At 39.8% G+C, this 24,030-nt stretch overlaps 1 protein-coding gene across 2 annotated transcripts in view; it reads right to left on the bottom strand.

The window, feature by feature from the left end:
• The window catches only part of ABCB1 (ATP binding cassette subfamily B member 1), an 80,053-nt gene that overhangs the window by 27,472 nt on the left and 28,551 nt on the right, over positions 1-24,030 (bottom strand). For both annotated transcript variants that reach the window (XM_037066126.1, XM_037066127.1), the window contains exons 7-18: positions 23,820-23,991; positions 18,816-18,940; positions 11,574-11,745; positions 9,211-9,324; positions 8,954-9,064; positions 8,649-8,774; positions 8,337-8,540; positions 7,868-8,038; positions 5,362-5,523; positions 4,383-4,559; positions 3,738-3,884; positions 1,345-1,452 (exon numbers count right to left, since the gene is read on the bottom strand). In XM_037066126.1, coding sequence (XP_036922021.1) covers positions 1,345-1,452; positions 3,738-3,884; positions 4,383-4,559; positions 5,362-5,523; positions 7,868-8,038; positions 8,337-8,540; positions 8,649-8,774; positions 8,954-9,064; positions 9,211-9,324; positions 11,574-11,745; positions 18,816-18,940; positions 23,820-23,991 — 1,789 coding nt within the window. The remainder of the gene's footprint in view (positions 1-1,344; positions 1,453-3,737; positions 3,885-4,382; positions 4,560-5,361; positions 5,524-7,867; positions 8,039-8,336; positions 8,541-8,648; positions 8,775-8,953; positions 9,065-9,210; positions 9,325-11,573; positions 11,746-18,815; positions 18,941-23,819; positions 23,992-24,030) is intronic.

Here is a 24,030-nt window from a genome sequence, read left to right as displayed (position 1 = left end):
CACCTACTAAGCGCCCTCCTTATGTTTCTAAATGAAGGGCTGGGCATTCTAACATCAGACTCAGTGCCAAGCCTACACTTCTGGGGCCTTAGCATTCAGAGCCTTCATTCTTCACGTGCCAGGCAAGCCAGGCTCTAGTCTCCCACGTATCACTATGGTACAAAGGTACTGCTTTAACTGCCTTGGCTTCACCAACCCCAGTCTCTCAAGTTTGAGGGACCAGCTGCAAGCCTACCTCCCTCCAAATTCTTTAACCAACTTCACCCTCAGCAATCTTTGCCTTTTCCCAGCACCCATGGCATTAAGATTGGCAGGGAAATCTTGGATACAGTTAGAAGGTCACATCTATTTTACAGTATGGTCAAATTCCCCAATGAGACTCAAAGTACTTAGTAATGAAAGAGTTCAGTATTTTTCTTTTGTGCCTCCTACACAGTGCCTAGAAAAATGTTCATTAAAAATACTAATACATAGCCCTGGTTGGTGTGGCTCAGTGGATTGAATGACAGCCTGTGAATTGAAGGGTCACCGGTTCGATTCCCAGTCAGGGCACATCCCTGGGTTGCAGGCCAGGTCCCCAGTGGGGAGCAAGTGAGAGGCAACCACACATTGATGTTTTTTCCCCTCTTTCTCCTTCCCTTCCCCTCTTTCTAAAAATAAATAAACTCTTTAAAAAACACCTAGAATGTCATTTTAACAGAAATTAAAAAATATATATTAATAGATGCTTACAACACATTAAATAAGGAAACCTATTCAGAATTCTGTCTTTAAAAATTCTAAAAGACAGAAAACTGTACTCAAACAACAATTAAAATAAATTTTAAAAAAAATCATATGTGGCTAATAATTTACCCATTGACTAAGTGAGTAAGTGTTTACAACTGCCTCACATGGGCCTGGAAACTTAGTCACATTATTTCTTTTAATCACCTAGAGGCAGTTAACCCCTACATTACAGATGAGGAAATTAGTCTGAAACCATTTAAATTACTTATTTGCCTTAACATATGAAATTAACTTCTACTCTCTCTAGGTCGAACACCAAATTCACAGTGCCTTACCAAACTAATCTCTTAGAGCATTTAATTCCTTAGCTCCGTCCCCTCAGGTTTTGTTAATATGTCAGCCGGCGGGAGGTAAGAGTGAAGAGAAGAATGTAAGCCAGGGAGCCAGAGGAAGCAAAACATCTTTCAAAAAAATACCCCGAAAGACTTGGCTAAGAGCCCAGTTAATATAGGAGCAATTCTACTAAAAAGTAAATTACACAGATGTTTACAAATTCCCACAAGTGAATAATGATGAATTTCTCCGAATCAATCAAGTGAAAATGTAAACATTTACCTGAAGAAAAAATGTAATGAAAGAAATAATTCCAAGGAGCAGAAACAACAGTGAGAACAAGTTACTGTTCTGTCGTTTTGTTTCCGGATCTTCATCTCTGGTAAACACCTGTTAAGAAAACAATGAAAGTGCTTTCAAATCAATCACTGGAGGAGTCACGTGGGGTCAGACGCATTTCCCATGTAGCACGGTGTCCAGGGGGTCAAGCGAGCCTCTGTGTAATGGAGGTTGGGGTTGGCCTCCCCAACCCCAAACTTAAAGGTGGACGTACATTCCCTTCCTTAGTCCCCAACAGTGAGTCTGTCACCCCCCAAATCCGCCCATCACTTTTCTGCTCACTTTCTCTTGGAGCAATAGCACCACACCTACTATGGAAATGAGAACTGAGAACAAATGAACACTTTCTCCCCCCTCTGGTGGAAAACTACCTTGTATGGCAATTCATTGTTTCATAATTTAGACATTTCAAATTGTCTTAAGGTGTCTGGAGACAAATCTGCTGATGTGACTTGGTGAACCAGAGAGGTGGTCATTCCCTCAGCACACACACAAAAAGGTGTTTCCTTGACCCAGCCCGCTTTGTAGGATGGCCAGTTAGAAAGTCAGTGAGAACTATAGCCAGCTGACCCTGCACCACACTTGGAGACATTTCCAGAGATGGTCAGAAGAGCTATACAGGTGTTTGGGGCTCTGGGAGCACAGACAGTAACCACTCCACAGGGAAAGAACATGAACATGGCCCTAAAGAGCAGGCCCAAGTCAGTGTTGTAACAGGGCCGTTTTCCTAACCAACCCAGGCAACTCTATCCTTTGTAAAGGGGAAAAAAACTATTTAGAAAAAATTAGAAAAAATGAATTTTTCTTGATTAGTCATTCAACATAAATGGCAGCTACCAATCAGTGTGCTCTCACTCTGTGCCAGACATTATTCTAAGCAAATTCATGCACACTATTCCTTTTATCCTTGCAATCACCTCCTGAGGTTTGTTGTGTTATCATCACTATTTCACACAGGAAAACTGAAGCACAGAGAGGTTAATTAATTTGTTCAAGGTAACTCAGCCAGGCATGTGATGATCCAAGGATACAAACCCACACAATCTCACCCAGAGCTCACAACCTTACACTCGGTGTCACAAACCTTCAACGAGGCAAATGGCTGGTACCTCCCTAATATTTTAGGAACTACTGTGTCAGTCCTGCACTGCTTGTTTTTAGACCTATCGTTATGTGAGAAATGACGAAAACAAAAAAATCCTTAAGTTGAGGTTTTTTATACACAGCTAAATCCTTCCCTAACTAATCTAATCCCACTTGTTTCTAATGATGCCACTGTCTACCTCTCTGCCTGCAAGACAAATTTCAGAAGAAGAATTGGCAACGTACGGACCACCAGACAAAGGTTTATGTAAAGTGTTACCTACTTTTGGCACTACAATGGCAAAGGTGAGTATTTGCCAGAGGGGCCATATGGTTTAGAAAGCCTAAAATATTTACTAGCTTATCCTTTATATAAGTTTGACTAACCCCAGCCTAGAACATCTGCTCCATGCAGTTGGGTACCATCTCCTTCTTGCTACTCTTCCTGCCCCTAGGACAGTGGCTGCCACAAGACAGACACCAAAAAAATATTTCTTGAATGAATACATTAAACAAATGAATGTCAGCCTGAAATACGTTAGCCAGACATGGACAGACCTGAATGTTTACAGTGGTTTTTTGACATGATCAGAAGTTAGTGTTTGGCCTAAGTTTTATGTAGTGATCAACTTCTGCTTCCACCGTGTTTCTAGAAGTTAGACCAAGGGATCCTCAGCTTGTGGTTTAACTCTTTGTCACTAAACAGAAAGCATTCCTGCCTGGACTGTAACTTCATTGTTGAAAATGCCATCAACAAGAGCAGGTGCAACCGATGTAGGACCATCTCGGTCTTTTGGAAGCTGCTCCATTTGTTTGCATCTTCACAAGTGGGACGGACACCTTACAGAGGCAGCAAGCAGGGCCTGCTCAAGTCCTGATGAGCGCGTGCACCAGAGAACAACTGCCTCTCCAGCCAGTCTGACGAACACACGAGGAACTCTCTGAACAGTGATATGACAGTTCGTGAGGTTTTTTCTCAGAGCCCAGTGATGGCAGGTAGGGGACAGTCACCTAGTCAGTTTCAGAGACTACTTCAGGGATCTGCTACCCTGGGCCCTGGTAGAAACCTACTGCCAGGACAAAGGGAGATTCAGAAGATGAGCTTTGCGATCTCCAACCAGACTTCTACCCTTACATCTTCAAGCTGCACAGTTTCATATGGAGGTACACATCTTTTGTAGCTTTTGTACACTGTTAGGAACACAAGCAGCTCATTCTTTAGTCAGGACTCACAGGTAAACACAAACACTTACCCCTACGATCCTTGCAAATACTACGGAAAATGCTGGTTGCAGGCCTCCATTTATAACGGCACAAAATAAACCCACCACGAAATAAGGCCATTCGGGTGCATTCAGCTTCATAACCCTCCAAAAGCCAACTGGAGGCATATTTTCATTCTAAAAAAACATAAAAAATTACAACAGCCTAGTTAGAAAGAAAATTCATTCTTAATTGGTTTAAGGATGAACAGTTCTTCCATATGCACATCAAAAATTTTAATGAATATATCTAATTCTTATTTTCATATCTATTGATGGCTCTTCAGCTTTAAAAAAGCGATGACAAATTTTGTTAAATTATTGCTCTATTTTTAAAGAAATAAATGACATTTCCACAAATATGCAACATTTAAAACACAACAATATCTGCAAGTAGGGATCGAAGAATAGAAGTATTTATATTTGAAAACCCATTGACAATTTGTTTCTTTACATTATAAATTTTAACTCTAAAGTTCTTGACCTATAAATTAGCCTTGATAAACTCTCACTCGAGCCTAAAATGTTGATATTTTGGTTTGGGGAACACACTGGGGGATAGAGTAAGAAGATTCTGGACGACCCTTTCTGGTTCCCACTCCTCCCCCAGCCCCAGCTCCAAATCTGCCTCCGTACCAGGCGCTCTTTCTCACTAAGCTTTTCCTCTTGGCCCTGTGTCCCCTGGAAACTCCTGCGAGTTGATTTTCTTCTTATTAGACTGGACCCTGAAGCTCTTGGAGACTCCTCCGGGGCATCCATCTCATTTCTGGGTTCATCAGCTGCATTTTCCAATTCAATTTCATTTCCCTTTGTCTAAAATAAACAAGATACATGCATAGGCTGGTTAGGGTCCTTTAACCAATAAAAATTAATCACCGAATATCAGATATCACAGAAAACAATAATCTGAGTAGATATACAGGAAAAGATAAAGTTAAACTGCTATTTCTTTTTTGTGATACATTTGAAAATCAAAACCACTAAATAAGAAGGATTCTCACTAAACTTGCTGAAATAACATGGCACCTACTCCACGGGGCAGATTAGTCATCTCCGTTTCGGGTGTTTGGGGCTCAACCACGTTGGCTGTGGGCCGGTACTGCCCATAGCAGCACATGGCACAAGCCATACTGTGAGCCACAGTTGTCATTTTTAATTGTCTCAGCAGCCACATTAAAAAGTGTGACAGAAGTAAAATCAATTTTAATCATATATTTTATAAAACCTAACGTATCCAAGACATCAGCACATGTAATCGATGCAGAAATGTGCTGAAATCGTTTGCATCCTTTTCGTGTACTAAGTCTTCAGAATCCCGTACACGTTTTCCACTTACAAACACTCGATTCAGATTAGCCACTATTTCCCTCAACAGCCATTAGCGGCCACGACAGTACATGTTTACACTTTTCTTTAACTTTCATTATCCTTCTTTAGTTGCTCTCCTTTAAAGAGAAAAATAAAAGACCTAAAACACTGGTCTAATCCCGAATCCCTCAAGTTATTTTTTTCTCCACATCTCATGATAATCAAGTCTATTCATGTATAGCATCCAGCACAGCAAAGTCGGCATACTCCTGAGACACTTGAGGAGAATTTTAGAGCCGGACAATACCTGCATCGTGACAAGTTTGAAGTAAACGCCCTTCTCTTTCATGAGTTCCTCATGGGTCCCTTTCTCCACGACAACTCCATCATCGAAACCAGCGATGACGTCGGCATTACGGATGGTAGACAGCCGATGAGCTACCACAATGGTGGTCCGGCCTCTTCTGGCCTAAACAGACAAAAATTTTACTTTTAAATGCAAGAACAATTTTATGCAAAAACTCATTCATTCAATTTGTATTTAATGAGTTATCAATGCCTTGGACACTGTAAAACCATCCAAGCTAATGTGAGGTAGCCCTGTGGCTTTAACAAATGTCTAGGCAATTGATAACAGTTTAAATGATATTTTTAATAACAAAGATGGTTACAAATATAATAGTCATATATTATGTACACCTCTAAGTGTTTCAGTTAACCTCTATCAGCCTAATAATCAGGGATTTATACAAAGTGGAAAAACCTAGAGCCCAGTCACTGGCCAATTAGAGCAGACAGAGACCACTGCATGCACACCAGCTGAGGACCAGGCCTGGGAATCACCGTGTGCTATTTCACAGACTATTTGGATGATCAACATGGACAGTAAGTAGGCGGCAGCAGGGTTGGACTTCAGTGTCCCATGGATGGGAGCTCATAGTTCTGCTATTTACGAATCCCAGGATTTTATCCAGATCTTGTCACCTATGAGGCTCACTCTATGCACAAAATGGGGATAATGGTACTCAATTTTTTAGAGTAATTGTGATGACTAAATAAAACAATGCACATTAAGCACTGGGACATAGACAGGAAGTGCTAAGTAAATGGCACTCAGACTAGGTGGGAGCAATACGGAAACACTGAAGAGCTTTGTAAATGTTTTTAAATGCCATTCTCACTTTTATTTTAATACGAGACACAGCCAGGTAACCAGAACTTGTCTGAGATTTCTTTAGGCTTTGTAACTTTCCCAATGCTTACGATCTGTATTGTTCTATATTTCTCACCAGGAACTAGCAATAACATTCTCAAGACAAACTGACCAAAAAAAAAAAAAAAAAAGGTATCAGGATCAATGTGAGAAGGAGAAGTGGAAAACCCTGAGGGGGAAAAAAAATACATGTAGAAAAAGTAGGTGGTGGCAACCAGAAAGTAGAGAAGAAAATGGCTCAATTCTTTGGATGTTTTCAAGAAAAGGGGGGAGGTATGTGAATTCCTCCCCTAAATGTACATGTTAACAAAAAGTATTTTTAAAAGCAACCTTTTAAAATAGTTTTTATTTATAATTTAACATAGTTCTATTGTAGAATACTAAGAAAAACACAGATGTGAAATTACAGATAAGCATAGTGAAGGAGGAAAAAAACCGTAATTTTGGATCACAAAATTTTTATAACCTGCTTTTTCCTCCCTCCACAATCTATTAAGCACAATGACAGGATGTTTCAAGGAACACACAGTGTGTTTTATTATTAGAGAGAGGAAGAGTTGGAACAAATATGAGTTCATCTTTGAATTCTACTGTGACACCTCAACTCAGAGCACTTTCGAGTTAAAAGGGCTCCGCGCATGCCTTGTCCTCACAGAGCCTGGTCACCATTATACACCAGAGACCGGGATAGCACACCGCGCCTATCCGCTCTGAGAAAACAAGCACTCAAATCTGATTTGGAGAATGAGTCACATGGACTCAAGAACTGCAGGAAGGTCAAACCCTGTTGATAATCAAGGACATGTCATGGCTCAGGTAAGTTTCCAATATCATCAGCTCTCTGCCCCTCTCCTGCAAATAAGGGGTTTCTCATTTCCCACAGCATCCTCAGGCATTTAACATATTGGAAATTAAATATGAACCTTCAGATTATGTTTTCTTCTTGTTAACAACAGTAAAAACTCACAAAACCTCAATAACAGGGTTATCTCTAAAGCTATCTTTTCAAGATTACAATGAAGACCAGTTTTCCTGTAAGTCTGTATTCCTCATTGTTTAATTTAAAAAAATTGGTAAGTAGCTTTCAATGCAAGTTTATTCATTTCTACTTAAAAAAAAGAAATAGAAATTAAATAAACAGACCGTTTGAACAAGAGTTAAATAAAAAAAATAAAAAATAAAAAAAACAGACCGAAAGCCTGATGATTTTATTTTGATAGTGGAAGAGATTACTTTAAAAGTGACTAGAAATTTCCTTTAAAAAAATAATACTAAGAATAGCCCTGGCTGGTGTGTCTCAATTGGTTGGAGTGTTGGCCATGGACCAAAACATCACAGGTTCAATTCCCAGTAGTGCACATACCCAGGTTGATGGTTCAATTCCCCACTGGGGAACACACGAGAAGGCAACCAATTGACGCTTCTCTTTCGCATTGATGTCTCTCTCTTTCCCCCTCCCCCTTCCTCTCTCTCTAAAAGCAATGAAAGCAATGTCCTCAGGTGAGAATGAAAAACATAATGAAAATAATACTAAGAATAATTTAGGATGAGATGTTCCTATGCTTATAAATTGGGTTGGATTGAACTGAGGCTCACAGACCTTATCCAGGGCCGCCTGAACCACAGCTTCACTCTCAGTGTCCAAGGCCGACGTGGCCTCGTCCAGCAGGAGGATCTTGGGGTTGCGAACCAGGGCGCGGGCAATGGCGATTCTCTGTTTCTGTCCACCGCTCAGCTGGGCTCCTCTCTCTCCAACTAGGGTGTCAAATTTCTACAACACAGAAAGCATGGGAGGACTTAGCAAAAGAGCAAGTTACCTCAGCTCTCATTTTAATGTGCTAGCCTCACAGGCAACACAATCCAGTTTCTTACAACTTAGCCATTACCAATCCTAACTTTTAAAAATATGCCTCATACTAGTTGATGCTGCTAGAGCCGTAATATCTGAAGTGATCTTGCTTTCCCTTCTTAGGTGTTTCCTCCAGATTAAAGTCTCTTAATTCATTATGCATTAGGTCAGCATTCCATTCTTTGACCCTGTAGCACGACAAAGACAAAGAAAGACTTACATTAGGCAGTTTCATGATAAAGTCATAGGCGTTGGCTTCTTTGACAGCTTTCTTAATCTCATCCATGGTGACATCTTCCCGGCCATAGCGAATGTTTTCGGCAATTGTGGTGGCAAACAACACAGGTTCCTGACTCACCACACCGGTAATTTCCCGCAGATACCTTACATTTATGGTCCTAATGTCCTGTCCGTCGATACTGATCTGAAATGAAAAGTAAGTGTGAATTTCACACATGGCAGAGTTGCGGTGGGTGATCTGCTACGGTACTCATGATTGCTACAGCAACTAGCTCGGCAAGTGCCAGCTCACCATGCCTTCGGTGAGGTCGTAGAGCCTCTGCATCAGCTGGATTGTCGTGCTTTTCCCACAGCCACTGTTCCCAACCAGAGCCACTGTCTGCCCACTCTGCACCTGCAGGTTGAGGCCCTTCAAGATCTACCAGAATGAATGAGAAATAAACTCAGATGCCATACACAGGTAGTGGGATGAACTGACAGTTGAATTTAAAAGGAGGTTTAAATATCCACATTCTTTCACTATCTCTGAAGGAAAGTATCAGAAACTCTTTATCCAATGCATCACTGAATTAATCGGTTAATCATTTGTCACTGTACCTTAACTTCTTTTCGAGATGGGTAACTGAAGTGGACATTTTTGAATTCCAAATTTCCCTTAATATTATCTGGTTTGTGTCCATTGTTCGAATAGCTGTCAATGTTTGGCTTCTAAACAGAATAAAGTATCAGAAGATTACTAGGTACAACAACTACTTTTAGTGACATTTGTGGAAAGCTGGAACAAGTGATAAAGAAATCTACTTTTAAGTAGCAAAACTTTTAAACAGCTGTATAAACAGCCAGCCCAGACTTACGTGATCAATTATCCTGAAGACTTCATAAGCTGCTCCTCTTGCATTTGCAAATGCTTCAATGTTTGGAGATGTTTGTCCAATACTAAAAGCCCCAATTAGGACAGAAAAGAAGACCTGAGGAATGTAAAGGAAAACTATAAAGTTATTCAAGTACTGTTTAATGCATTTTTAAAATATTTTTTCTTTTCATGCAACTGATTAAATTTTAAAATAGCAAGGCTATATAAATATGGAAACTGGGCATGAAAAATGTTTTTTAAAGTGTTAAGTACTTGTTAATTTAGAATGCAAAATTAATCTTACTTGCTCAGTGAAACAATGGTGTAAGTTCTATAGGACCAGGATATTATAATAGACTGTTTAAATATTTCTTGGATGGCCAAGAATTTTGGTTTAGATCATCAGCAGAGAATAGTGAAAATTCTCTGCGTCACCCTAGTAGGAGACACAGAAGAGCCAGGTCTGAACTCTGATTAAGCACTGATTGACTATGTGTCTTCAGGCAATTCTTCTCAAGTTTCTGGGCTTTCATTTCCTCATTTGCAAAAAATAGGCAAGATTCTGTTTTCCATACCTGGCAACCTTTTACAATATATATATTTATTTGTGTATATTAACATATCAATATATTATACTAACATTAAGTATTAATATAGTAATGTGTCAATATCAAAATAGTAATATTATGTATATATGTAATATAATTATGTTTACTATATATAATAAAAGGTATATTTATATATAAGTACTTTGTATTATATATAAACACCATATATACAAATACTTTGAATATTATAAAGCACACAGACCTATGGCATTATTCTTTATCAAGTTGTCTTTTGTTTTCCTCTGCTAAACTGTGTTCTTTGAGGTCTGATAAACAGGTTGTTTTTTTTTCATTTTGCCCAAATAAGTTTCTTACTGATGAAGACCTGACTTTGTTTCTCATCAGGGTTAAAGTGAACTAATGTCACTATTCATTTCTTTCTAAATCACACAGTAATTATAGTCCCCAATAATTTACATAGAAAGAATTTTGCTAAGTAATTCCTTACAACAGTACTGTCATCTCCACTTGGCAAAAGAGGTACAAAGGCTTGAAGAATCTAGAACGGCTGCCCCAAATCATACAGCTAAAAGTTGTACAGTTAGAATTTGAACCAAATTGGCCTCATCAAATCCTGTGCCCTTACTTGCTGTTCTGGATTCTTCGAGTTGGTAAGGCAGACCTGAGTCCAGTGATTGCTGGATTTCAAACTGCCTGTGTACATCACAATGAAACAGAATACTTCTCTTATCACAGCCTAGGTTCATCCACAGTATCACTATCCTAATAAAAGCTTTTTGGTTAAAACTATTCGTAACTGAATAGCCACATATATTTTGGCTGAGACAACAGTCTGAAAACACAAGAGATGTAAGTATCATATCCACGTTACGAGTCTGTTTCCTGAGAGAGGAAACTGTTCTAAGGGACTCAACAAAATTTGGTCTGTCATTAACTGAATATACTTACACTTGGCCTAGGAAAAAGGAACTGAGTGACACTTCTAACAATATGTACTTCATTCGATCAAGATGCAGACTGAGCCCTGACTAGGCGGCTCGGTTTCTTGGAGCATTGTCCCATACCCCAAGAGATTTCAGGTTTGATTCCCTAGTCAGGGCATATCCCAGGTTGTGGAACCCCTGGTCTGAGCATGTACGGGAAACAACCAACTGATTGATGTTTCTCTCCCTCTCTCTCTAAAAATCAACAGACATATCCTTAGGTAAGGATTTTTTATTTTAAAGACAGAGATAGAGCTTGGTCAGTGAATTGTTTCATTGTCTTTAACTATAAAAGGACAGCATCAAATGGCAAGCCTTCAACACTTGTACAAAGATCTGTAATGTAGAGAACCTCCAAACATACATTCTTTTAGAAAGAGCAACACTTGGTACTTCCATAAATTGGTGAGGTATACTAGCTATCATTAAAAGATTTTGAAAAGAAGTTAAAGTGCATTTTGCCATTTGGAGTTATGAACAGCAAAGCAAGAAATAAAAGTAAAGTGTTTAGCATAGTGTCTTGACACAATGAAATAATCCCAGCCAATGAAAAGTTCATGCTATAGAGAGTGGTACTGGTTTATTTTTTAAGCCACGGGACAGACTATGCAAAGGGAGGGGGGGTCCAAAAAAGACAAAACTGGTTGTTAAATACATCTAATTTCCTTTTCACTTGTTAACCTAGTAGTGCACATCTCTTTGTGTTATTCAATCGCCCTTCCAAATGTATTCTCCAACAGTCAAGCCAACACCACACTGCAATTTCACTGGGTTTTCAACAGTGGATCTTTTCTTAACACAACACCACTTACCGTGAGTACTTCTCCAATAGAATACTCTCCTGAGAGGACCAAGGTGGTCCCATACCAGAATGCCAGAGCATATGATGCATACATGAGCAGGAAAGCAGCGCCCATAGCAATGTTGGCCGTGATAGCTTTCCTTATGCCAATTCTTTTAGCTTCTTCTAAATTTTTGTTGTACCTACGAGGAGTAACAAAAGTGATCACATGTACTTATAAATCGTATAAATTGATCAATACAGCATGATGCTCACTGAGGATTTAGAATGTGCCCAGCCCTGTGGACGTGTTTCATACACGTTTTCTCCTCTTGTCACACACTGACCCTATGATGTCAGTATTATTTAATCCCTTCTTCTGGGAAAGGAAACGGAGGCTTACAGAGGTCAAGTGACTTGTGGGAAGGCCTTCTAAAAGCCTCTTCTCTGGCCTTAGCCATAGCGAAACAAGCGGAGTAAAATTTAACAAACATTTAGAACTAGCATGGTTTCGTGCACAAGACAAAAGAGATGCTATGAACACTGTGTTTTCCCTTTAAAATTTGCATGCTTTTTAAATTTATTACTAAAATGAAGATATAGTGCTACAAAATGTTCAATGTAAGTCAGTCCTTTAAGTCTCTGAACATTACAAAAGCTTTGGAGACAATCTGCACCCCACCCTGCATCCCTCTGGGGCCACTGGAAGGACCAGTGCAAAGAATACAAGCGAGGAAGAAAGTGAAGGACTGAAATGGAGTCACTGTAGTCAAGCTGCTAAATTACTCAAATCAAGAAGGCTGAGGCATGAGGAAAGGCTTCTATCCTCACTTTAACTAGCCGAGAAAGAAACTTTTGAACTTCCCAGTCTTTTCTCAATGCCCAGACATTTAGTTACCTGCAGCTACCCCCTGACTATCCCCTAAAGAACTCAGGGCTAGACTCCTAGTGCCTATCCTCCACACCACCGGGCACCCAGCAGCCAGGCCTCCTGACATCGGACTGATAACTGCTCTGGACCAATCCCAGGGCTAAGAAGGCATGACTGATTCTCCTCAAGGATGTGACTTTTATTATAAGAACTCTTAACTTTTCTTTCCTCTTTGGAACACTTCTGCGTTTTTACCTAGCGGTGTTTCCAGTTTGCACACTCTAAGAGCCTCGAATAAATCTTTGTTATTTATTTCTAGAAAAGCCCCCAGACATTTTTCAGTTGGACTGACTCATGTGTAGGAGTATTTTGAGAGCTATGGATTGAGATGTAATACATTTAATATTTAAATACACTGTATAGTTTCTCTTATTTCCATAAACGTTCATTTTCAAAAAATCACTGACCTGAAAAAAATTATTGGGCTTAAAAATATACAATAATCCTTCATTATGTACCAGTGTTCCTTCCTTAGTCTTTTTACACATTGCCCATTACCCTATTCCCTCTGTCAGAGCCCCCGACATGGGGTTGTCATGGCTGCCCACTGTGGAAGAAGGGGCTCTGACCAGCTGGCTCAGGGACTGGGAAAATGAAAGTCTCGGCACATCTAGAACCCTGTAACCTGTTTACAGCACAACGATCTCTACTGCGTTACCCAAACTTGGAGCATACACATCAAAATTTCTCACAGAAAATACAGTAAATTGAGCATATTTCAAGTCAGTGATTTTTAAAATAAACATCTATGGAAATAAGATAAGCTACCCAATTTATGTCAATGTGAGAAGCATTCCACAGCACTTCAAATTACACAAAAGAGGGCAAAAGCAAGTGTGCAAAGAAAAGCCAAAAACCTGTTGGAGTCCCCTGATAGATTTTTTCTCTCCAGTTCTAATGACTTAAGCTCACTCCCAAATGTTAGTTCCAGTACTTTTTAAACTCTCAGACAACAGTCCATTTCTGATGGTAAGGAGAAAGGAGGTGGTGTCTGTAACTCTATCTTGGTGTGAAAGGAACTCAGCAGACTACTAAGCTCAAGAAGAGAGACATGGAGATACGATAATGAGAGCCAATTTTAAAAGAGGAAGATCTCTGTAAATATAGAATCAAGGTAATATTATTGAATATTAGGGAAATCGACCAGATTATAATTAAGCTTTACATCTGTCTTTATCCTGTTACTCACAGCCCTGCAGAACTCAGAACACTGCCTTAGAGAAAGGAGTTCACAACTGTTGAAATGAAAGAACTCAGTTCCACATAAAATTCAGACTTTGAGGTCTTAAATCCACAAAGACATGACTATACAAATATTGTATGAGCATGCATTCTTTCTTGCCTTCAGGACTTTTTAAATTAGCTACTTTATCAGTTGTGAAAGTGTGCCAATGAAATTTGCATGACCCCCACGTTCACTAAAGACCAAATTTAAACGGAAATTTATAGTGATAAAATAGTAGCATATTGTCAGTGTCTTCTTCCAAAAATGTCAACCTCCACCTTGCCAGTTATAATCTTTGAACAAAAACAATTATCTTTAAGAAACACGTTTCAATGGTTGATATATATGTACACACACACACAAATATGTATGGGTGTGTCTGTATATCTTCCACTTCATGAACTGACCCAAGGCGAAAGTACTACTAGGCACAAATTATATGATTACACAGTAACTTGAATAGTTGTGACTCACACCCTGTGATCTCCTTTATTTCAGTTCTTGCTTACCGAGACTAACGCAGAAATCGTTTCATTGATAAGCTGTTGTTGCATGCTGCCAGAGGAAACATTTGCACAGGAAGAAGCAACAATAAGGAAGAAAATCATTTAGATGCCAGAAAAGATAAAGGAAGAAAGGAAGGGATAAGGAGGGAGGAGACATAAACAATACTTTTACTTTTTGATTAGCATTTTAATAAAAATATCACAATACAGAATCAACTACTACTATCATCCAACCACTAAAATCATGGAATTGATAAAATGGTAATTAAAGTAGGAGCTCCTAAAATGGACTAAAGTCACATAACCAAAACACTGATATTTAGAAAACATTATCCTTCTTAAATATTATAAAAATATTTATCAGTGATGCAACAGCCATTTACAAGAGCAAGGAACAATTTTAATGAAGCAAAAAGAAGTCATATTAATAGGTAAACACCTACAAGACACAAAGATAAAAGCTTTTTTTAACTAAGCTTTTTTTAACTAAGCTTTTTGAAAATAAAACAATTCTCTACTATTAATTAAACTTGTTTTAAATTCTGGTTAGTTTTCATTTAAGAGAGTCAGTTTCCTCCTGCACCTGCTAATCTGAAGAGAAAGACTCAGACCTTAGTTAATTGTCTATTTGGAAGCAGAGAAGGGAAGGGGAAGAAGGAATTGGGAAGAAAATCGAAGGGTTATATTTGGTCTCAGAATAGTTTTACCAATCCTACTTCCAAATTATAACCCAAGTCTCTGTACTCGTCACCCCTCCTGCCAGCAGTCTCGATCAGGCCCCGGTAAGCCCTCTCACCTGGACTCCTGTCTCTACACTTAAACTGCTCTCACCTATTCACCAAACCTCTTACAGACAGAGAAATAATCTTAAACATAATATGGATAGTCAGTCCCTTATTTAGGACTCTCAACCCGTTCCCTATGGCCTTGGAATAAAATCCTAACTCCTCACCATAGCCTGCAATTATCCATATTATGGCCTCGCCTTTGACAGCCTGTCTTCACCTCCATCCCCTTCACTCAGCTGAACTCCAGTCGTACAAGTCTTACGTTACAAGTCTTACGTTTCCTAGAAAACACCAGCACTGGCATCTCAGGAAATCCGGAAGACCCTTGTATCCTCCCCTCCAGCCTGGAAGGCCATTTCTCATCCCTCACGTCTCAGCCTACATGAAACGTCCTGAGATGCCTTCCAAACCAACACAGTTAAAATACATTTGCCTCCCTCACCTTCATCAGCACGCTCTTTGATTCTTCCACAGCACGTTTTATAGATCTATGGTTAATTCATTTTTTGATTTCTTTCTTATATTCCTTCTTACTTTCCTCCCATCCCTTTTTTTCTACCTCACTACTTTGACTAAGGATCACAGGAGGGCAAATATCATCTATTTCCAATTCACTGAAGCCCCAGAGCCTCACACAGCTTTTCAGCACCTGGCACGTGGTAGATGCTGGCTACATCTGTTGAAAGAATGAACTTTCAAGCAATGGCCCAGCTGGAAAGAACCTTAGGCCATCAGGTTGTTGTCCTAAATTGCCTGTTAACCTCCAGGCAAAACTAATTTCTTATTTTCCAGAGGAGGCTTTCCTTTCAAAGATACATCCCAGTAACTATTATTCTCTGAGAAAATGTTTCCACACACAGAATGAGTCTTTGAGTAGAGTTGCACAGGCCCATTTGCTTATTCTTATAATAAAAATTTGATCACTATCTTTTCTAGGAAAGAAAATCTTTCTGTACTGCTAATCAAAGCACTCCATTTAAAAAATATCTTGCCCTGGCTGGTGTGGCTCAGTGGATTCAGTGTCAGCCTGCAAACCGAAAGTTTGCCAGTTCAATTTCCAGTCAGGGCACATGCCTGGGTTGCAGGCCAGGTCCCCAGTAGGGGGCGTGTGAGAGGCGCGCTGGCACTGATGTTTCTCTCTTTCTCCCTCCCTTCTCTTCTCTCTAAAAAATAAATAAAACCTTTTAAAATATCTCAATTCCTTTTGCTTTTAGTGAACTAAAATGATCAGATTCATCTAAGTTCTGAATATTGGACTTGACTCTCACTGTGCCCTTCCCTTCTACCCAGGTTACCTCCCATCTCTCATTATAGTTTTGTTGCTAATAATAATATCTTTCAAAAGCATCATATTTATGCCACATGGACAGTGACAGCAGGAAAGCCTGGGTGTCCTAACCCTGGCAAAAGGTAAAGGCAGGAAGAAAAAACCTCCCCTGGGCATTTGAACCACAAGGCAGTATCACGCAGGTCTGAAGTGTGAATTCATACTAGAAGTATAGACAAAGAATTTAATGTAAGGGGGTCTCAGGTCCCAGTGAATAGTGTAAACTCAAATCCTGCCTGGAAGAATCGATTTCTATCCAGAGCCATAGCAACTGTAAGAAGGCAACGCTGTAGGCTTTATCTCAATGCCGAAGATGATGAACTGTGACAGAAAAATGTGCATCTCAGAAATGATGCAATACTACGTATTCTGTAACTGTCCACCGCTGGCCCACGGAATGCCTTTTTTTCTGAATCGGATCGGGTACTCAGAACTTATCTGACATTGTTAGCTTGCAGAGTCTACAGGATTTCCATGCCTATAATCACATCACCTGCAAATAATGAAAGTTTTGCTTCTTATGTTCCAACCATTATAGCTTTTATTTATTTTATTTTATTATCCTTACTCCTTGTTTCCTTGGCCTGCAGAATACTATAAATTCAGAGCCTTAATGCCCATGAGGTGTGGGCCTGAGATTTTGACTTCTATAGGGAGATGCTTTCCCCAGCTCAGATGCCAGGTTGAAGCAGGTGAAATCTGCTTGTCTCCCTTTGCTGGTGGACACATCGTTTTTCTGGTCCACCTTTCCACTGAGGACAACTGGAAAGAAACCCAAGATACTTCATTCTGCATCTGCTGAAGCATCAACTAACCAGAAAGGACTTTCTGAATAACCTCTCTGCATAGAAACCTCTATGACCTCTAAAAAGCATTTTATTTCCCAATAACATTACCCCAACGGGTACATTAGGCATTTTGGTGTTTGTGGTTGTCTGTGCCCTTCCTTTGCCCCATTAGAATTTAAGCCCGAAAAGAGGAGAAGCTTTGTCTGACTGGATGTTTGCCTGGTCACTAAGGAAGAGGGCTCAGGTTAGTAATCAGACAAATTTGAAGGGAAAAGCAAAAACCTCAGCAAAAAATCGAGATAGGTCTTTCCTTCGGACTAGTGCACATCATCATCAGAAATAATTCTCAGAGGGCATCACTGTGGGGTAAAATGTATCACGTGAACAAAAGAGCACTCAAACTCATCTGCACAGTGCACAGAACAGTTATATAGTGAAGGGCCGTGTAACGACCGCTGAGGTCAGGAAACAAACCACTGTCAGGACCACAGACCCCTGAGGCCTGTCCCACTCGGAACCCACTGCCCCTCGTCTCCTGACAGGGGTTGCTCTTCTGACCCACAGACTTTACGGGACTTTCTTTATGGCTTTACCAAACAATTACAATCTTCCAATCAATACAGTTTAGTTTTTCGTATTTTCAATATATATGTATATATATATTCCTAACTGAAAATACTGTATCAGACATTATTTGAAGTAAACTGTGCTGCTGCTCAGAAACCAATGATTCTAATACTATAAATTTCAATAACTTACCATTTTATACTCGAAGAAGTCTATTAAAAGGGACTAGTTGCAAGAAAATCATTAAACAACACAGTAAAAAAGATGCTGAGCTTTTGTACAAATGTGCTTTTTAGTTCTATTTTCGTCTTCCAAAGCATGGAGCATAACTACTGACCAGGAGCTGGGGAAGTGAACCACAGATTACACTGTCTCCATAGATCTTACACTCAATACTCATTCAACCTCAGAGAATCAAGGACGGTATATGTCAATTCTATCAAATAATGAATAAGAAGTTACTGGATGGAAAAAAATTATCATCGGGGATATAAAATATGTTTCAGCCCTAATACACTATTTTATGTCACTACCTACCTGAGACTAGAAATGCTTTGAATTAGCAAATATAAGAAAAGACTCATAGATACAGAGAGCAGATTGTTGGTTGCCTGATCAGTGGTGGGTGGGGGGCAGGTTGGGGGCTGGGTGAAAAAGATTAAGGGATTAAGAAGTCCCAATCGGTAGTTACAAGAGAGTCAAAGGGATGTAAATTACAGCATTGAGAATAAAGTCAGTAATACTATAATAAATGCATGTGGGGCCAGGTGTTTACTTGAAATATCAGCGGCAGGGGCTGGGGGGAGGGTGGGCAGGGAACACCTTGTAAAGTATATAATTGTCTAACCACTCTGTTGTACACCTGAAACTAAAACAGAATAACATTACTGAATGTAAACTGTAATTAAAGAATTGTAAGTGGTTAAAAAAAAAACAAGTACATAACATTAACAAAAAAAGGAGTACAACCAGAACTACTACTTCTCTGGAATATTAGTCATGCTGTAACATGGATGAAGCTATTTAAAGACACATATACATATTTGAGAAAACCCTTCTAATCAACACTGTCAACCCGAAGGGCAGGGCAAGACGACACAGAAGTTAACATTTCTCTCAACTTAACAAAGGAGAGTCCAACCTTTCCAGCTCTTTCTTCTGCCCTCCGAATGCAATCACGGTCCGAATGGCCGCCAAGACCTCCTCCGCCACTGCTCCGGCTTTTGCATATGCACGGAGTTCTTTGTTAGTAAACGTAGAGAGGACCTGTTTAAAAACACAAGTTCAGAGCATGTAAATTACTAACAGGTTAACTTTATCACTTGTAAAAATAAACACATGCACACGCTGCTTGTGTATGTGAATATACGCATAAAACAAAATCTTTTACTTGTGTTTGGTCATGATGTTCTAATTTTTAGTACATACATATTCACACTGTAATCCACCGAGCTCATATATAATAAATGCAATTAAAGTTTTTATTTTCTCACTAAATGCTTCGTACTAGGGATGTGGGGTGATCTTCTACACAAAAGAAGGCATATGCTATAGTTATAAACAAATGCAGAAGGAGGCATTACTAGACCAAGGAAACAGAGCAATCGCTAATGGCACTCTGGGTTAGAAGTGTGGGCGTGGAGGCCAGCAGTATTCTGGGAACCAAAAGCACTGTGTGGTGATGGAACTTCAAGAAAGTTTTGCAGGCCAGGGGAAGCTGGCTCTTCTAAGCAAAACAACACATGCAGCCACCAGGGAGGGCTTTGTTTCATGAATGTCCTTTGATCCTTCTGTTGGTTTCCTGAGCATTTACTCTGTAGAAGAAACAGTACTGGGTACTTTATATACACAGGATCTCATTTATTCTTCTCGACTGCACAGTGAAGTAGGTACTATTTTCCCCACTTTACATGTGATGAAATGGAAGGATGAAGAGGTTACATCATTTTACAAATAAATGAAATATCCAGGGTTCAAGCCTAACTCCCTATGACTTTGGCACCTGAATGAACAGCCACTGGAGTGCTTCTCCCTCTGAAATCAGCCAGAGACGTGGGAACTGAGGTCCCAGAGGGCCTGTTACAAAAATGGAATCAACCGGAACGGGCAAAAAACTAAGGTTATTATTTATATACCTGGAACGCTTTCCCTCTAACTAAAAACTACACACCAGCTAAGAACAAAATGAATAGAAACAGAGGCACAGACATGGAACAGACTGAGAGCTGTCAGAGGGAAAGGAGGTGGGGAGGACTAGATGACATAAGGTGAAGGGATCAGCCAAAGACCGTACACGCATGACTCACACACAGAGACAGCAGTGTGGTGATGGCTGGGGGCAGGGCAGCAGGGCCTGGGTGGAGCTAGGTAAAGTGGGGGAGATGGGACATCTGTCTGCAATAGTGTCAACAGTAAAAATAAAGAAAAAAATTAAAACACAAAAGGTAATATACTATACAGAGTGGGCAAAAATTAGGTTTAGAGAAGAAGGCAAATAGTATAAGAAATAATAATAATACAAAATAACAGACAACTGTAATTGGACAACAATAAAATAATTTAAAAAATAAAATAATAATACAAGAATAAACCCTGTGTTTCATGTACTTGCAACTGTGGGCCTACTTTTGCTCACCCTGTATATCAGTCTATGACTTGCTTTTGAAAAAATAATAATAAAATAAAAAGATTACACATCAGCAATTCATAATATAATACTGATAACAGTATTATACCATTTCATACTTTCAAACTAATATATTCTGAAGCAATTTTTTTGCCGCTTGGAGAGTTTGACCTTCATCTTTGTTCCATTATGTCAATGTAGGTTCTAGATTTGAGATAATTTGTACATTTTTTATATATATATAACTGTAGATTCACATGCAGTAAGAAAGAAGTCAATGAGATCCCATACACGCTTCATGTAGTGTTCCCAATGGAAACATCTGGAACATTTCAGAACACTCTCCCAACTAGGAACTTAACACTGATAAAATTCACCAATGTTACTCACATTTACCAGTTTTACATGCGTAGGTGTGTGTATTTAGATCTATGCAATGTTATCACCTGTGCAGAGTCATGTAACTACAGCCACGGCACAGAGCAATTTCACCAGAAGGAGCCCTTACGCCAGTTTCCACAACCACGGCTGCCGCGTGCCCTGCCCCTTATCTGTCCTCCCCTCCCCGGCACTTCAATCCCAGGAAATCACTGACGTGTTTGTTCTCTGTCTGCAATTCTGTCATTCCAAGAATGTTATATAAATGGAACTACATGACAGGTAACCTTTTCGGATTGGCTTTTTTTACACTGTAGAATTCCCTGGAGATTCCTCTAGGTCACCAAGTGTATCAAGAGGAGGAGGGTCTAGGGGGATACATGGTGACAGGAGACTTGACTTGGGGTGGTGAACACACAATACAGTGCACAGATGATGTGTTGTGGAACTGTGTGCCTCAAAACTGTATAATTCTGTTAACCAGTGTTACCCCAATAAATTCAGTGAAAAGGAAAGATAGATAAAATAAGCAACAGAATGAGGTATAAAATATATAACTTACAGAAAATAAAAATATATACACATTAAACAGGTAAAAAAAATAAAAATAAATAAAAAACTCAAAAACAAAGAGTTCTTTCCATTTTACTGGTGGGTGGTACTCCACATAACCACACACCACTTTGTTTCAACCTTCCATTGTTGAGGGACAGCCTGGTGTTGTTGGGTCAACATTTCCAACCATTATTTCTTCTGAGACTCCTTCCAAGACTCCACTCTCTTTCTCCTCCTCTTTTGGGATTCAATGGCAACAAATGCTATTGTCCTCTGGATCTTCTGTTATTGTCCCACAGGTCCCTGAGTCTTTGCATTTTCTCTACGTTTCAGAACAGATGAATTCTATTGTTCCACCTCCAGATATGCTGATCCTACCTTATTATCTCCACTCATGAGACAGAGTCATCCATCGTGACTTTTATTTCTCATGAGACAGAGTCATCATCACGACTGGTATTTCTGCTGTGGTATCTTTCAGTCCTCTAACTTCATTTTGTTCTCTTTTTATGACTATTTCATCGCTCATATTTTCTATATTTTCTTTTGTTTCAAGAGAACTTGTCATTGCTTAGTGAAGCATTTTTATGATAGCTATTTTAAAATTTGTGTCAAATCATTCTCGAATCTGATTTATAACAATATTGGTGTCAGCTACTTCGGTCCGCCACCCNCCGGCCCCCCCCCCCCCCCCCCCCCCCCGCCCATTGAAGTTGTGGTTTTCTTGGTTCTTGATGTGACAGGTAACTTTTTATTGTATCCTGGACATTTTGACTATTATGTTAGGAGACTCTGAGTCCTATTTAAACCTTTACTTTAGCAAACAGTTACTCTCTTTGGGTTTAGCATGCAATTTTTGGCCTACCTTTTTTAAAAAAGAACTTTCAATTACAGTCCACATTGAACATTATGTTGTATTAGTTTGGCCTCCTTTTGTGTGTGAGCTGTGGTTCTGGTGGCAGTTTAATATTCGGAGGCGGTGTGGTACTATTTTGGTTGGAGTGGTTACCTGGAGCTGCTGGGGCTCCTACTGGCCTCTGCTTCAGCTACCTAAGAGAGCAGAAGTGGTTTCTCAAGGTCAGCCACTGAGGATCTCTTTCTGGGGGAAGAGACTGTGGTTTCTCCTTCTTGTGACCTCTAGCTGCTCCAGTCTTGGGAGGTGGCAAGAGAGCCACCAGCACACGTCTAAAAGGCTTCCTGGATGAGGGGGGCTTGCTGGGACTGTGTGCCCTTCCATTCTGCCTTCTTACCCCAGTGCCTCTGGGTTGGGTAGGAGAGCCTCAGGCTCATAGGGACACAGAAATTTCCCAGACGGGACCACATTTCTTTTAAAATGGCTGACAACCAGAACATTTAAGAAATGTTCTGGTGTTACTCTGAGCAATAAATTAACAGACACCTCAGGACTTCAGTTTGTTCTTCTGTAAAATGACCTAATAGCTATACTTAGAAAGATAACTCATGTATTTGCCTGACATAGTAGATGCTCAATAAATGGTAGTTACTGTTTGCAATAACAAAACAATATCCATCCTACAAAGTAAAAGTCTAAAACTTCTTAATATTTACAGCCTGATGAATTTTATGTTAGCTTTGGCTTTGGTTGGCCCTCCTTTATTTGATATCCTTTTGCCACAAGAATTTGTAGTACCTTCTTTAAGCTGCGTTGTATCCAAAGGAAATTACATACTAGGCCAATCTCTCCACCATGGCCCACTCTTACATCAGTAAGTTAAAGTGAATACAATGCCCAGCCTTAAGAGGGAAAATAAGTTTTACTCTGCCTTTGTGATTGGGAGAGAGAACTGCAGGCTTAGGATTTACATGCACATGGGACTAGGAAGTATTTTTAAAAATTACTTTCATGCCAACGGATTTAAATATACATAAACTCAGAACCATTTACAATGCTGACAAAACTGTAACACTGATTTATGAATTAAGCAAAATCTCCAAAACCAAAAATATCAAAACCAATAATAAGGTTAACCGAATGAGACAAATGTGTCAATCACTGAACTTGAATCTGTTTGCTGTGTGTATATGGAATTGTCAACTAGAGAACACAGCTCTTTAAGAGCTGAGTATGCCTTTTTTAAGAAGGCAGAGGATGAGCCCTGGCTGCTGTGACTCAGTGGGTTAAGTGCCAGCCTGTGAGCAAAAGGTCATGGGTTCGATTCCCAGTTGGAGCACATGCCTGGGTTGCGGGCCAGGTCCCCACTAGGGGCATGTGAGAGGCAACCACACATTGATGTTTCTCTCCCTCTCTTTCTCTCTCCCTTCCCCTCTCTCTAAAATTAAATAAATAAATCTTTAAAAAATAAAGAAGGCAGAGAATGAGATTTGAGAATTATTCCTTTCTTTCTCATTTCATCCCCAAATAAGCCCTTGGCCAGGACAGCACAGAGTCCTGGCAACAGCAGAACTCAGGGAAGTGGCTTCCGCTTACACCCCCTGAATATGAACAGAAGATTTAGAAACAAGTACCAAGAGCAAAGCCAGCATCGCCATTTGGTAAAAGCAGCCTTCCACAGGTGGGGTTGGGGTGGGAACAGCTGAGAGTCTGGGTCCACAGGCCTCACCTACCTTTGCCCAGATGGCTGCGGACAGGCCAAGAACAGGACTGATGGCCAAGATCACAAGGGTTAGCTTCCAACCACGTGTAAATCCCACGATAAAGCCGGTGAAAAATGTTGCCATTGACTGAAAGAGCATTCCAATTTTGTCACCAATTCCTTCACTAATTTTGGAGACATCACTAAAAGAACAGATAGTGTTAGAGATAAATACTGGAACT

The sequence above is a fragment of the Sturnira hondurensis genome, unplaced genomic scaffold (assembly GCF_014824575.4).
Source record: "Sturnira hondurensis isolate 20B ecotype Veracruz unplaced genomic scaffold, ASM1482457v3 Scaffold0016462, whole genome shotgun sequence".
Lineage (NCBI taxonomy): Eukaryota > Metazoa > Chordata > Mammalia > Chiroptera > Phyllostomidae > Sturnira > Sturnira hondurensis.
Note: the sequence above shows the minus strand (reverse complement) of the source record. Positions and strands in the feature narration are given on the sequence as shown.